This window comes from Ostrea edulis, chromosome 3, assembly GCF_947568905.1.
Source record: "Ostrea edulis chromosome 3, xbOstEdul1.1, whole genome shotgun sequence".
Taxonomy (NCBI): Eukaryota; Metazoa; Mollusca; class Bivalvia; order Ostreida; family Ostreidae; genus Ostrea; species Ostrea edulis.
In genome coordinates this window covers 31,801,180-31,816,591 of record NC_079166.1, presented here as the reverse complement: position 1 = coordinate 31,816,591, position 15,412 = coordinate 31,801,180, and the positions used below count along the sequence as shown (strand labels likewise).

At 35.8% G+C, this 15,412-nt stretch overlaps 2 protein-coding genes across 3 annotated transcripts in view; one reads left to right on the top strand and one right to left on the bottom strand.

Moving 5' to 3' along the window:
- The window catches only part of LOC125676855 (uncharacterized), an 87,671-nt gene extending 76,203 nt beyond the window's left edge, over positions 1 to 11,468 (top strand). The window contains exons 11-15 of one of the 2 annotated variants that reach the window (XM_056160458.1): positions 992 to 1,204; positions 5,972 to 6,069; positions 6,328 to 7,572; positions 7,738 to 7,768; positions 8,305 to 11,468. In XM_056160458.1, coding sequence (XP_056016433.1) covers positions 992 to 1,204; positions 5,972 to 6,069; positions 6,328 to 7,572; positions 7,738 to 7,768; positions 8,305 to 8,618 — 1,901 coding nt within the window. In that variant the 3' untranslated portion in view covers positions 8,619 to 11,468. The remainder of the gene's footprint in view (positions 1 to 991; positions 1,205 to 5,971; positions 6,070 to 6,327; positions 7,573 to 7,737; positions 7,769 to 8,304) is intronic. The other variant, XM_056160459.1, reaches the window with a different exon arrangement.
- The window catches only part of LOC125677887 (uncharacterized), a 534,764-nt gene that overhangs the window by 88,941 nt on the left and 430,411 nt on the right, over positions 1 to 15,412 (bottom strand). The gene's annotated exons all lie outside the window — the stretch shown is intronic.

Genomic DNA, 15,412 nt, shown 5'->3' with positions numbered 1-15,412 from the left:
GTCATTCCCGTGGGGATCTGGGTTGGAATAGGTCCTCAGTACCTCTTGCTTGTCGTAAGAGGCGACTAAATGTGGTGTTCCATCGGATGAGACCGCAAAAACCGAGGTCCCGTGTCACAGCAGGTGTGGCACGATAAAGATCACTCCCTGCTTAAAGGCCATGATAACCGATCATAGGCCTAAATTTTGCAGCCCTTCACCGGCAATGGTGACGTCTCCATATGAGTGAAAAATGCTCGGGTGGGACGTTAAACAAATACATAATCAATCTAATTGTCATAGGATCATTTACAATTGCAAATTGAAATAGACAATTATCAACAATTCGTTACAGTTGTATTATAATAGATGGTGATTTCATTATTTCAACAGTGGTGTTTGAAGTTCCCAATTAAAACCAGTTCCATTTTAAAATTGAAATGAAGAAATTTCAGAATCATGTGTCAAAATCATATGTTTGCAGAGTTTTTATTGATTCTGTCTATCTTTGATACAAAATATAATCAAAACTATCTTTACACTATGTCTCTTCTTAACACGTCACCATTTTTGGAAAAACTTGTCATTCCTGCTTAAATTCGGAATATATTTGTGTAACTTTAGTTCAACACTAGCGCTAATAATTAGACATTGTATTTACCCATGTAACTCGTGGCGCTTAATCGAATTTACCCTAAAATATATGAGGGCGTTAGAGATACAGGATTTTTATAATTTATAACACATAATATCATTGTGACTATATGAAGACGTTGGTAATATGAAAGTTGATATATTTTAGCAAAGTGCTAACTGCATCACTTGGTATATTAACCTCTGGCAAAGTACCAAATTTAAGATAATGCTAAGAACATAACAAATATAGGTCCCATTGTTATTTTACGAAAAGATAGCATTCTAAAGAGAGGGTTATTGACTGTCCTTTTTAGATATGGAAATCCATTGTTACGTAAAACAATGTTTAAATTATATTTGTTTCTTTATTTCAAAGCTCTACAAGAGGAAACGAAGAAGGAAGGGAAAAAACTACTAAGCATTGTAGACTTTGCAGGCCAGTGCGCCTATTACGCCTGCCATCAGGTGTATCTGAGTAGAAGGGCCTTTTATCTCCTGGTGATAGACATGTCCAAACCTTTCAGTGAAATAGTTGACCCTAGGGTGTGTGAACAACAAGGAACAGTGTTTATGGACTGGACGTATGGGGGTATTACATTCTTATCATCTAAACAATTTTGTGATTTTTAATGAAATTGAACTTCACGGTTTCAGAAAAATCAAAATCTTGGTAGGAGATCAGTCAACGTGTGTTTGTTTATATCCATCCCCTGTCGTCTGGTCACACCCACCGTGAGTCATATAACTTGGTCAGGTAAACAGAGTAATCCGCAATCAAAGTCACTGTGCCAAGAACGACCAAACAATCGGTATGAAACATGCAAGGTGAAGATAACGAACAGTGATCAATTTCATAACTCCTACAAGCAATACAAAATAGATAGTTGGGCAAACACGGACCCCTGGACACACCAGAGGTGGGATCAGGTGCCTAGGAGGAGTAAGCATCCCCTGTTGACCGGTCACACCCGCCGTGAGCTCCATATCCTGATCAGGTAAACGGAGTTATCCGCAGTCAAATCAGTGTGCCAAGAACGGCTTAACCATCGGTATGAAACACGTCAGACAGCATTTGACCCAATGCGAGGTTGTATTAACGAACTAGATCGTTATAACATGTCAGAAATACGTTGACCCAAATATAGGTTGTAGTAGCAAACTATATCATTATAACAATCATAAAATTTGCGAAATGCTGACTTTAAACGAGATTGTTGAAACCTCTGGCGGATCGAATCAGTTGAGAGATACAACTGTATAAACACCATGTGCAAGTGATAATGGAATATTATTGCTATATAAATATGGGAAATTGAGGATGGAGAAGCTGAAATCATCCCTTGTGTCATACATTTGAGTTGTTGATTTCCTGTTAATATTTATTTTCAATAAAATATGTAAGTACGAGGTAGATGTGGAGGACTCCGTAGTGTTCGTTTAATCTCGAGTTTACAGGGATATATCGAACCGACATAGGGGTATTAAGAATGGGAAAAAAATATTGTTAATAATACTCCAACTGCCCTTTCAAAAGATGAATTTCTTTAAAACCATGCTTCAGTTTTAGACACATTAAATATCCCAGTCAATGGGAGAAACTTCAAATGTACTATGCGACTACATATACCAGAAGTGGTGAAAATCAAATGTGGATTGTTATTTATTCTAAAGAACGTTAAGTAAACTTGAAATCGCAAAACTTTTCTCAAATCAACAACATCAAATATATTACTTTTCAACACTTTACACGACCATTCCTCACGATAAATTAAAGAATAGACTTTTTGACATCATAGACAATTGCTTCTTCAACAAATATGGAAAACGCAAATATTCATAACTAGTGATCAGTCATCCAAAAACTACTTTGTTAAACACTACTCTGATTCCACGTACAAGTACTCTGAAGTTGAATTAAAGAATATGCTAGAGTGCCTCATTGCCAATATCTTCGTGGTCGTCGGTGATTAGATCTTCCGACAGTCTGTTGGAATTACCATGGGCAGAAATTGTGCCCCTTTGTTAACTACCCTGTTTTTATATCCCTATAAATTCATTCATATGTCGATTTGATATATCCCAGTGAACTCGAAATAAAAGATTCCACAGAGTCGCTCACTTCTGCTTCATACTTAGATATCTTATTGAAAGTAGATATTAACGGCAAACTGACAACGCAACTATATGACAAACTGGATGATTTCAGCTTCTCCATCGTCAACTTTCCTTATTTATGTAGCAATATTCCATTATCACCTGCATGAAAGGTGAAAATAAGAAACAGTGATCAATCCCATAAATCCCATCAGCAATACAAAATAGATAGTTGGGCAAACACGGACCTCTGGACACATCAGAGGTGGGATAAGGCGCCTATGAGGAGTAAGCATCCCCTGTCGACTGGTCATCCGCAGTGAGCTCTATATCTTGATCAGGTAAACGGAGTGAAAATCAGTGTGCCACGAACGATCTAACAATTGGTATGAAATTCGTCAGACAGCACTAGAGCCGATGATAAGTTGAATTGGTAACTAGATCGTTATAACGACCATATAATTTGCGAAATGCTGACTTTAAACGAGTATGTTCGAACCCTGTACTATCATCTTGTTTGTCAGTAGCTTGCCTCGATTTAAAAACTGACCATGCGCAGAACAAACTCTTGCGTATGGAACCAATTAAGATATATAAACATCATATGCAGGTGATCATGGAATATTGCTACATAAATATGGGAAGTTGACGATGGAGATGCTGAAATCATCCTGTTTATATCTCTGAACTGACTCATTACGCAAGAGCTTGTTCTGCTGATGGTCACGTTTTAAATCGAGGCAGACTACTGATAAACAAGTTGATGGTGCAGGAGTTTCAACAATCTCGTTTAAAGTCAGTATATCGCAAAATCTATGGTCATTATAACGAACTAGTTCACCAATACATCCTATCACTGGGTCTAATGCTGCCTCACATGTTTCATACCGAATATTGGACCGTTCTTGGCACACCGAGTTTGATTACGGATAACTCAATATATAAGGATCACGACCGATTTGACAGGGGGTGCCTGCTCTTTCTGGACACCTGATCCCACCTCTTGTATGTGCAGGGGTCCGTGGTATCCCAATTCTCTATTTTGTATTGCTTATAGGGGTTGTGAGATTGACCACTGTTCGTTATCTTCACCTATTCATTTAAATGGAATAGGAAATTAAATAAACGTAAACGCATACCCCTAGACATAGCAGAGCATGATACAGTAGCCTAAGAGGAATAAGTATCCATTGTTCACCGGTCACACCCATTACCAGCCTCATATCTTGATCAGGTAAATGGAGTATCCAGTCAAAATAAGTATGCAAAGAATGACCTAACTATTCGTATGAAACACATCATACAGCAATATTTACATTCACTGAATCTTTTCTTTTATATTTCTATTGAAATTTGCATTGCTTTCAACTGCGACAATGAATGCATGTATGTTGCAAACTAGTTCGATTCGGAATTTAGTATCATCTGTATATTTAATCTTTACTAAATATGGAGCGTCATCAAGGTCAAAGGGTGTGTTGGCTGGAACAGCCTTCTATATGTCGTGGTTTTCAACTCGACAAATAAATATATCGACAATGTTTTATCTATCAATGGAACTCACTTTATTTCATATGTCCATTTAATATATTCCAGTAAACTCGAAATAAAAGACCCCAAAGTGTTTTCCATATCCACTTCATAGAACGTACAACGAATACGACAACCACATTATATTTTATTTCTTAAATCTAGTTTATATTCTAAAACAATGCATATAAATATAAACAATGAAATGTCTTTTTCTGTTGTTTCATCGGGTGATGAAGGTAGTAATCATTACAGAAAAAATTACATAACCCGTGTACGCTACCTCCATCACCCGATGGAACAACAAAGAAAGTATTTATTGTTTAATTCGACGCAATGTTTTGTTGTGTTAGTAAATTAAGCAAGATTCGATCTGCTTTTTTATATTTTATTGGACATGGATGTCGTCAGCAAGCTGGGGACACACCTATATCACAAATGAGATGACTTCAACAGTTTTGCATGTTCTTGCGTATCGAATCAGTCGATTGACATAAAACCATATGGATAATGGAATATCACTACATAAATATGGAAAGCTCTTTTTTTTTAAGTTTAGTTTTTAGTTTGCCGTTAGCACTTTTGTTCAGTGAAATATCCAAATATGAAGTGGATGTGGAAAACACTTTGGGGTCTTTTATTTTGAGTTTACTGGAATATATTGAATGGACATATGAAATAAAATGAGTTTCATTGCTAGATAAAACGTTGTCGATATATTTATTTGTAAAGTTGAAAACCACAACAAGATAGTTTTCCCATGTAGAAGCTTTTGATTAAATTCTGCCTCATCAGAATACAAAAAGGCTTTCTACATGTATTATAGACTGGGGGTTCTTCTCAAGAACCACAAAAATCCAAATTGTGTAATCAATATGGAGTCATGATGTAGTGCAGATACAGAGTCATTCACACAGAGACCCCTAGATATGGCAATACTTGGAATTGGATGGTACAATTAGAACTAGTTGGGATTGGTTTTGCATGATAAAATGTAATTGCTCGGGTGAGCGATGTGACCCACAAAACTCTATAGATATATATACTTTGATATTCTGTCGATTTTTTTTTCATTTTTCCAGAATTGTCATATACATCATGCATCCGACATACCAGAAGCAATTTGTTGAATACAAATATTGAAAATGTGATGTGAACTACTAATTTGACATAAGGTTACATAAAGTTAATCAATGTGTAAAGGGTGATAAGTATTTCAATGTGAGCTGTTCTATGCAGGTTTTACATGACTTTGTTTGCTTATTCATAACGTCCAAATTATATTTCGATATAAGCAAGACGTGAAGAGAAAGTTGATATCTCTTGCTTCTTAGTAAACAAAGCAATTTGTATGTGTTCTAGGCGGTATCCATCTGATATTGGTTATTTCATGGGAGAATATATTTTGTCATTTCAAATATTAAAATAGTCTTGCATTGCTAAATTTTCTCGTGCAGATCGGGGTTATAATAGATCCTCATTATCCCGTTCTTGTCGTAAGAGGCGACTAAATTGGGCGGTCCTTCGGATGAAACCGCGGAAACTGAGTTCCCTTGGAGGTGTGCCACAATAAAAATACCTCCCTGCTCAAAGGCCATAAGTGCCAAGCATAGGCCTAAATTTTGCAGCCTTTACCGGCAATTGTAACGTCTGTATATGAGTGAACAATTCTCTAAAGGAACGATAAACAATATACAATCAATCAACCATTGCTAAATTCTTTTATTTCTAGAATACGTCTTGTTTTGGATGAAGTCTATTCACACATACTGTGATAATGATACCCCGGTCATCATAGTGGGAACTCATCTCGACAAAACTACTGGACAGGTATAAAACCACGGGAAGTTTAAACGTACTTATAACTTAAAGTGACTTATAAGATTTCATGAAATATTAATTCAGGGAAAAAAATTAAAAAATGTTTGATATACAAATATACGTAAGTACAATACTCTGATTCTTTCAAGGATTCTCTTACGCACAAAAGCAAAGCATACCTTTTTCATTTTCATCTTAAACAAATATAGCAAATACATTTTATATATATCAAACACGTAAACTGATACAGCATCCTGTTTTCTTCAGACAACCGACACCCTGTTTAACAAAGTATTGAAACATCTAGAATTCAACAAGGACCTCACAACACACTTAGACAGAAGAAGATGTTTTATTCTGGGCTTAGAAACAGACACTGACCAATGTGTGGATACAATTATTGAATTAGAAAAATGCATGGTTTCTATTACAAAACATGATCGTTGGAGGGAAACCATCCCTACAGATTGGGCGTTGTGTGAGGTTCTCCTTAGAGAACAGAGAAGAAAGGGACAGAAAATGATGTCAGTTTCAGAATTGACCCCGATTTGTTTTGACGGAAAGAAAGGGAAGGATTCACAAATAGAGGATGTGTTGAAATTGTACCATGATATGGGTGTTGTGCTGTACTTCCAAGAGAAACCTCTCAATGAAACTGTTATCATCGATATTCAGTGGTTCGTTGATTCCTTTAAAAATGTGATCACTGATCCAAATCACGTAAGTGATGTTGTAGAGAATGAACATGACTGGAGAGAGTTTTTTGAATCCGGTCATCTTCAGGATAGGCTTTTATCCAAATTACTGAGTAAAACTGATGATGACATTCATCCATTGTTCATTGATTTTTACCCAATGAACATGCCGCACTTCAGTAGAAATCCTTGGAATTGGAACCTGGATAAGAGCAGTCTTCTCCAGTACATGCAGCGGCTTGGTCTTATTGCTTTGGGGCGGTTTTCTCACTACATACCAAGCATGAACAAGCGTACTTTTGGGGCAGAGGAAGGATCCTACTTTGAAACTCTGAGATGTAAAACTTCTGTACTTGTCTACAAATTCGATTTCTTGCCTTATTTCTATTATTTTCGTCTAATTGTTGCGTGCTTGGAAAATGAGGAATGGGCTGTTCTGGAAAACAAAGGACTATGCTTGTACAAAAATGTGGCTTGTTTTAGGTATAAAGAACATATCCTTGCTCTGGCCGTTACCAGATCATCAATACAGCTCCAGATTTTGCAACCTCAAAATAAACCGATCGAGAAAGAAGTTGTACTCCAGGTTCGTGACACTGTCGATATGCTGTTAGAGAAACTCACTAAGAATTTTCACAAAACCGTAATGTTTATCGTAGGATACCAATGCTCAAAGCAGGAGGTATTTGTCGGACACAATGACTGCTTTTTAAAAGAGACCGATATTTATGGAAAAGGTGAAATACCATGTCCAAGGCACGGGCTGATGACAGAACATCGCATCAATGAACGAGGACTTCTTTCATATTGGATAAGGGTAAACGCCTCTTCTTGTTAGAACTTTCACAATCAGAAATATTACTGAATTAAATCAAGTTTACAGATGCTATCTGATAGCCTGAATTTGAACGGAATTTCAAGTAAGATTCAACTAATGGAAAAAAGTTACCTTGAATCCAATTACGTGTTTATATTTCCACAGGATGTGTTACCTGTGTCAGAAAGAAATACAGGTAAGACAAGAGAGAAAAAACTATTGCTTTATTGTGAAAGTGTCAGATTTATATTTGCTGTTTTGTAATATAAGTATCATGTTTGGATCAAGTGAAATACAAAATATAAATTGATATTATACAATGAAATACGAAGATAATGAACAATGATCAAAATACCAAATAGAGAGTTGGGCAAACACGGACACCTGGATACACCAGAGGTGCGATCAGATGTCTACGAGTAGTAAGCATCACCTGTTAATCTGTCCCACCCAACGTGAGCAATATATCCTGATCAGGTAAACGGAGTTATCCGCAGTCAAAATCAGTGTGCCAAGAACGGCTTAACAATCGGTATGAAACAAGTCAGACAGCATTTGACCCAATGATAGGTTGTATTGGCGAACTAGATCGTTATAACGACCATATAATTTGCGAAATGCTGACTTCAATAGAGACTGTTGAAACCCCTGTACCATCAAGTTATTATAGATTGCATGGTATCTGACATGATATCTTAATTTCCTCAGAGTCTCATTCAATATATTTTATAGCAGGTGCATGCACTGTTCTAGAAGAGAGAGACTTACCAAAGTTCATCAAAGTGTTTGGAAAGGACATTTACATACAGGCGCTATACCTTTCTCTCTCTGAAAATGATATCGAAATCATCAAAATGGAGTCACCGAACTCAGTCCGTGAACAGATATACCACATCTTGTTAAAGTGGAAACGCAAAACCGGACAAGGGGCAACGATTGGATCTCTTTGGGATGCCTTGCAGCAATGTGAAAACGACACAGGGACCACCGTGGACTGGGATGCTTTCCACGAAGGAATAAAATCCATAGTGGATCAAACAATTTGAAATCACTTATTTCTCAAGTGCTCCAACTTTTGAGGGAAAATATCATTCAATATCAGAACAGTTGTATATACCTATTATCTGAATATATTATTGTAAATATACCGTTATTGTGTATTATATTTTCTTAGTGAGCATATCTACTTTGAAAGCAATCGTATTTGAACATGTATAAGATGGGGGATATGTAATCATAGATATGTATCCAATAAATGTATATGTAATCTGTTATTTATGGCAGTATGCGATTGCGCGCTGTTGTAATTGATTTATACCATAAATAAGTCAACAGTACTTCATACAGAATTGATTTCATGCCCTGTGACAATGTATATAGCTCTATGATGACGTGTATGTTTCTCTGTTATTGTTTTTTTATGTATGTGTGCATTTTGTAACGAGCTCTTTGTAATGTGATAAAAGCCTGTATAGATACTTCAGACTATGTAAGGCAACAGGATCATGTGTAATTGGAATGAAGCTGATTGACACCTGATCAACTTGACAGGACCCTATTGAGAAGCAAATTGATAAAAAGAAGTGATCGTTTGCTTGAAGATTTCAGTCACGAAAACTAACAAATCAAATGATTTATATCACAGATTTACTCAATTTCATGTCAACCCAGTCCTCTAGCTGACAAACACATATTTCAAATGTTCTATTTGTTTTTTTTTTCTTTCCTTTTTGTTATACAGGACATCAAATATATTTACAACAAACACGAAAATAAACATATCTACCAAACTCTAATTCTCACTATCAAAATATCAACCCTCACTATCAAAATATTATTAACCTTCTGGGACTATTTGTTAGTTTTTATTTTTAGAAAGGTTAGTTTACATATAATACTCTATGTATAAATGCAAAACCTAATTTATTGGTGACATGATGGGCATATGTTAGCGTTATCATTATTTTTCTTTCAATTGCTCATATATTAAAATTTCTACGGTAGTTCACTTTTCTCAAAGTCAGGAAAGATGTTCTAACACAATTGGAGTAAATCTAATTCTAATATAAAATTCACATAATACGTATTAGATTCTTTTTCAATTGCCTATTTTGAGTAATATAGTATTGAAATATATACATTTTTATTGTATTGTCAATAGTTTTGTAAAAAGTCAAAGCTGAATATTGCATACAGGGTTATTTATCCCCTATTATATTCGCCTATTTATACATGGAGACGGTTTCGCCCCGTTTAAAATTGGCGTTTGCGTTAACAGAGAAATAAGAGAGAAGACAGTTTCACCCAGTCTTAAATTCACGCACTGACATGGGGGAGGGGGGGGGGGGGGGGGCAAAATAAAACGGGGGTGAATATTTCCCTGTATACAGTAATACATATAGATTTCTTAGGTCAAATATATTGGTTTTTTTTTTGCATGAATCTTAGATGTATTGTTACCAAAAAAATACACAGCATGTTATTTGTAAATGCATCTTTGATTATTGATGCTCTAAACAATAACAAATTATTGTATGTATTGAAATATTCTACTGTAACAACAATTTGATATTTGTGTATATAGATATTCTAACAACGATATGGATTATGTGTATACAAACGTTTAGCAATGTGATCTAATTGTACATTCATGGTTTGACAACATGGTATATGTGTAAGTAGAAATGTTCTGAGCACAATCACATATGTTGAATCATGAAATGAAACTTGTGTTTCAAAATTTTATGAGCGCAGCACAAATCAAAAAGCTTAAAATAACATCTTTGGGATAACTTTTTCAACATACCATCAAGAAGATAAAGTGACAGCTACGTTTTTCTTCTTTAATATGTCATTCTGAATTATTATCTTCTTTTTTTTTTTTATCTTTTTATCTAGTTTTTATAAAACAAATTTGAGTTTTGATCGCATACTAAGATATGTTTTAAAACTAAATGAATGTCCTTATTGTTATGCTTAAAGCGAACAACACAGATATCATATTCATTATATTCACCGTTAATGTGCTTGATTCACCTTTCATTGATCATTTTTATCCGCTTGTTTAGCAAGATGTTTTTGAGTTATTATGGATTTTTTTCTATCGTTTTAGCTTACGTGTGCTCTACTGTATCTGTAGATATTCTACAATCATGTGATTTATATGATTTTTCGCACAAAAGACACTTAGTCAGAGGATGGTTGTTTGGTTGTATATCGTTTAACGTCCCGCTGGAGAATTTTTCACTCATATGGAGACGTCACCATTGCCGTTGAAGCGCTGTAAAATTAGGTCTATGCTTGGCGCTTACGGTTTTTGAACAGGGATGGTCTTTATCGTGCCACATCTGCTGTGACATTGGACTTCAGTTTTTGTGGTCTCATTTAACTTGGAGGAAATTCACGTTTGTGCAGAAAAAGAACTATAACCGATTCAGAGGAGGAAAATATGGTGTAGAGGAAAGCTAACATGTTCCTAAATGAATCCATTTCTCAAATATTTTATAAAATACTTTCAATTATCAACTATGACAATTGGTAATAAGAGTTGTTAGTTTCTTGATTTTACCATGGACATATAGAAAACAATCACAACTATGATTATATATTATCATGCAATTGTCAACAAGTGTCAAGAAAAAAACAATTCTGCTCGTAATCATATTGTTATTACAATATCTTAAAATCACGAGTCATTTACCCCAAAGCTATGAGAAAATATTTGGAAATCGTTTAGTAATTTTTTAAAGAAATTACTAGTAAAGCTCTCGAAATCTAGATAATATATCACGATATTGCAAGATAGTATCTTTAAAATTTAGGTTGACTTTCTCGAAATCATGAGAAATTGTTTTCACATATTACATGAATTTGATAAATAAACTCACAAATTTGTATCATTGTGTTACTCTATTGTCTTTCAGCGCGGAGAGGTTTGTGCAAAAACATTATGCATCGTTACACATGAGAGGACACTATAACCTTGCAATGTTTATAACGTTCTGTGACCTAAAAGACATGACACAACGAAATGCAGAAAGAGAATTAAATCATTAACCAATGTTAATGTAATAAAATGACATTTCAAACGGAAACTGAATGAATGAAATACACGATCAAGTGAATGCACAGTGATCTATCCCATCAAGTATAGAAAATTAGGCGAAGGACAAACGCTGACTCCTAAGCATACCAGAGGAGAGATTATGTGCCTAGGAGTAAGCATTTCCGATTGACCGTGATCCCTATATCTTGATCTGGTAAACGGAGTAACCTGGAGTCAAAATCAATGTGTAAAGAACGGCCCAACAATTGGTATAAAACACGTCAGACAGCATTTAAGCCAATGACAAGTTGTATTTGTAAATTTGATCGTCAAATCGACCAAAGAATAAGCGGAGTGCTGACTTTAGACGAAACTATTAAAACATGCAAAATGAAAGGTTAAGATGACGAAAAATGATTAATATCCTAACTCCTGTGATCAATACAAAATAGAGAGTTGGGTCAACACGGACCCCTGGATACATATATACCCAATGCGGGATCAGGTGCCTAGGAGGAGTAAGCACCCTCTGTTGACCAGTAACACCCGCCGTGATCTCTATCGATCAGGTAAGCGGAGTTATCCGTAGTCAAAATCAGTGTGCCAACAACGGCCTAATAATCGGTATGAAACACATCAGACAGCATTCGACCCAATGATAGGTTGTATTGGCAAGCTAGATCGTTATAAAGACTATATAATGCGAAATGCTGAGTTTAAACGAGACTGTCGAAACCTCTGTACTATCAACTTGTTTTTCAGTAGCCTGCCATGATTTAAAAACTGATCATATGCAAAACAAGCTCTTGCTCGAATCAGTTGAGATATATATACACCATATGCAGGTTGTCAATTTAATTGATAGTTTGCCTTTCCCGGTTTAAAAATTCATCAGGCGCAGAACATCCTGTCGCGTACCGAATCACTTGAAAGATATGCATTTGATAAAGAAATATTTCAACATGAAATATAAGTTTTACATTATAACACCTGGGTCGAGGTCTCTACTGGTGGACTGTTAGTCCCCGGGGGTCTCTACAACCCAGTAGCTAAGTACATCGTTGCTAGCTTGAAAATACGGATGTAGATAAAATTTAGAAATTCATTTCAAAATTAAGGATTATCTCCCTCACACATAGCTCTTATCCATAGACGAATTTGACTCCACTTTTTTAGCTCTAAAACTTCATTGTTATTTTGGATTTTAAACATGTCGGTTGAGCATCACTGAAGAGACATTTTTTCTCGGAATGCGCATCTGGTGCATCAAAATTGGTACCGTATAAGTTTTACATGAACAGGGGATGCTTACTCCTCCTAGGCACCTGATCCCACCTCTGGCGTGTCCAGGGGTCCGTGTTTGGCCAACTATCTATTTTGTATTGCTTATACGAGTTATGAGATTGATCACTGTTCGTTATCTTCATCTTGCATGAATATGGGAAGGCTCACGACTGAAAAGATGAAGTCATACGTTTGTAGAAAAGTTTGTTGTTAGTTGCTGTTAACATCTATGGTCAATGTAATATCCAAATATAAAGCAGGTATGGCAGACTCCGCGGTGTCTTTATTTCGATTTAACTGGGATATATGGAAGTGACATATGAATAAACTTGAGTTTTCTTAAAGCGGTAAACTACATCGCTATAATGGCCGACTGTCTTTTAAAACATGAATGCAAATATATATCAGCAATAATTGCCTATTCTGTCTAGATTTAATTACCTAGCTGAGTAACTCAACGTGTTGACTGCGCGTTCCATTCCAGCAGGGGCTTTAATTTTTTTTTCAAATTACTATCCAATAAAACTGCATTTTTGACTTAATTGAGTAGTTTTGAAAGTTTTTAATTTCAAAATATCGTTGAACACATCCTCTACTCCTTATCCTTATCAATTTCTCTGGTGTAGTATAAAATGGATACATGAAAAGGTGAAGATAACAGCGACGAATCTCATAATACAAAATTAAAAGTAGGCAAACATTAACACGTAATTCTTGTTTTAATATCAACTTGAGAGTTCCTGTGCGTGTAAGGGGAATCATTATGGTGACTAAAATAATTTTTCGCATGACTGATCAAAACATTAGAATATTTCTAAGTTCTTTTCTTTCAGAATCAGCTGTCTATGATTTCAAAAAGCCTTATATTTGATTCATCGTTATGAATGGTGGTATAAAATGTTGAAAAGTCGTACGTTTTGATTTTGTTGATTACGGTATGGAAAAATAAGCTGCTTTAGAAATTTTAAGAGTCCACAGTGATGTAAATAGAATGTTTCAACTAAAAATAGCTAAAGAACTTTAAGTAATTTGAAATATCAATTTGATTGAATATCCATTGGCACGAATTCTGCTCCCTTATTAGCTGACGTGTTAATATATTCTTACGAGACAAAATTTATTCAAATGCTTCTACACGAGAATAAAATAATCTCTTGCTGTGACCTGTAACTCGACATTTAGAAACATCGACGTTTTATTGAACAGCTGTTACAGGGGTTTCAAAGGTTTTGTTGAAAGTCAGCATTTCACAACTATTTTGGTCGTTAGAACGATATATCTTGCTAATAAAACCTGTCATTGATTGGTTAAATGCTGTCAGACGTGTTTCATCCGATTGTTAGGCTGTCCTTTACCTACTGATTTTGACTACGGATTATTCCGTTTACCTGATCAAGATATAGGCAGGTGTGACCGGTCGACAGAGAATGCATACTTCTCCTAGGTGCATGATCCCACCTCTGGTGTGTCATATGGTCCGTGTGTGTCCTACTTTTTTTCAGTATAAGGACTACCTGAATTGTGGACTTCTTAGAATGGGTGATTTCGAAAGGCGGTGCACCCCGAATTTCAGACGTCTCAAAAGTGACTGTTTTTCTCTACATCACCATAAATAACACATCCAGCAGGTATTATATATTCATATCTAGTGATCAGTCATTCAAAAACTTACTTTGTTAAACACCACTCTGATTCCACGCACAAGTACTCTGAAGTTGAAATAAAAAATATGCTAGAGTTCCTCATTGACAATATCTTCGTGGTCTTTGGTGATCAGGTCTTCCAACAGTCTGTTGGAATTCCCATGGGCACGAATTGTGCTCCTTTGTTAGCTGACCTGTTTTTATATTCATATGAAGCAGAATTTATTCAAAAACTTCTACGTGAGAAGAAAAAATCTCTCGCTGTGACCTTCAATTCGACATTTAGATATATCGATGACGTTTTGTCTATTAACAATGATAGCTTTCATTCATATGTCGATTTGATATATCCCTGTGAGCTCGAAATAAAGGACACCACAGAGTCGTCCACCTCTGCTTCATACTTAGATATTTTATTGAAAGTAGACATTAACGGCAAACTGACAACTCAACTGTATGGCAAACGGGATGATTTCAGCTTCCCCATCGTCAACTTCCCACATTTATGTAGCAATATTCCATTATCACCTGCATATGGTGTTTATATATCTCAACTGATTCGATATGCAAGAGCTTGTTCTGGGTATAGTCAGTTTTTAAATCGAGGTAAGCTACTGACAAACAAGTTGATGGTACAGGGATTTCAACAGTCTCGATTGAAGTCAGCATTTCGCAAATTCTATGGTCGTTATAACGATCTAGTTCGTCAATACAACCTCGCATTGGGTCAAATGCTGTCTGACGTGTTTCATACCGATTGTTAAGCCGTTCTTGGCACACTGATTTGACTGCGGATAACTCCGTTTACCTGATCAGGATATGGGGCTCACGGCGGGTGTGACCGGTCAACAGGGGATGCTTACTCCTC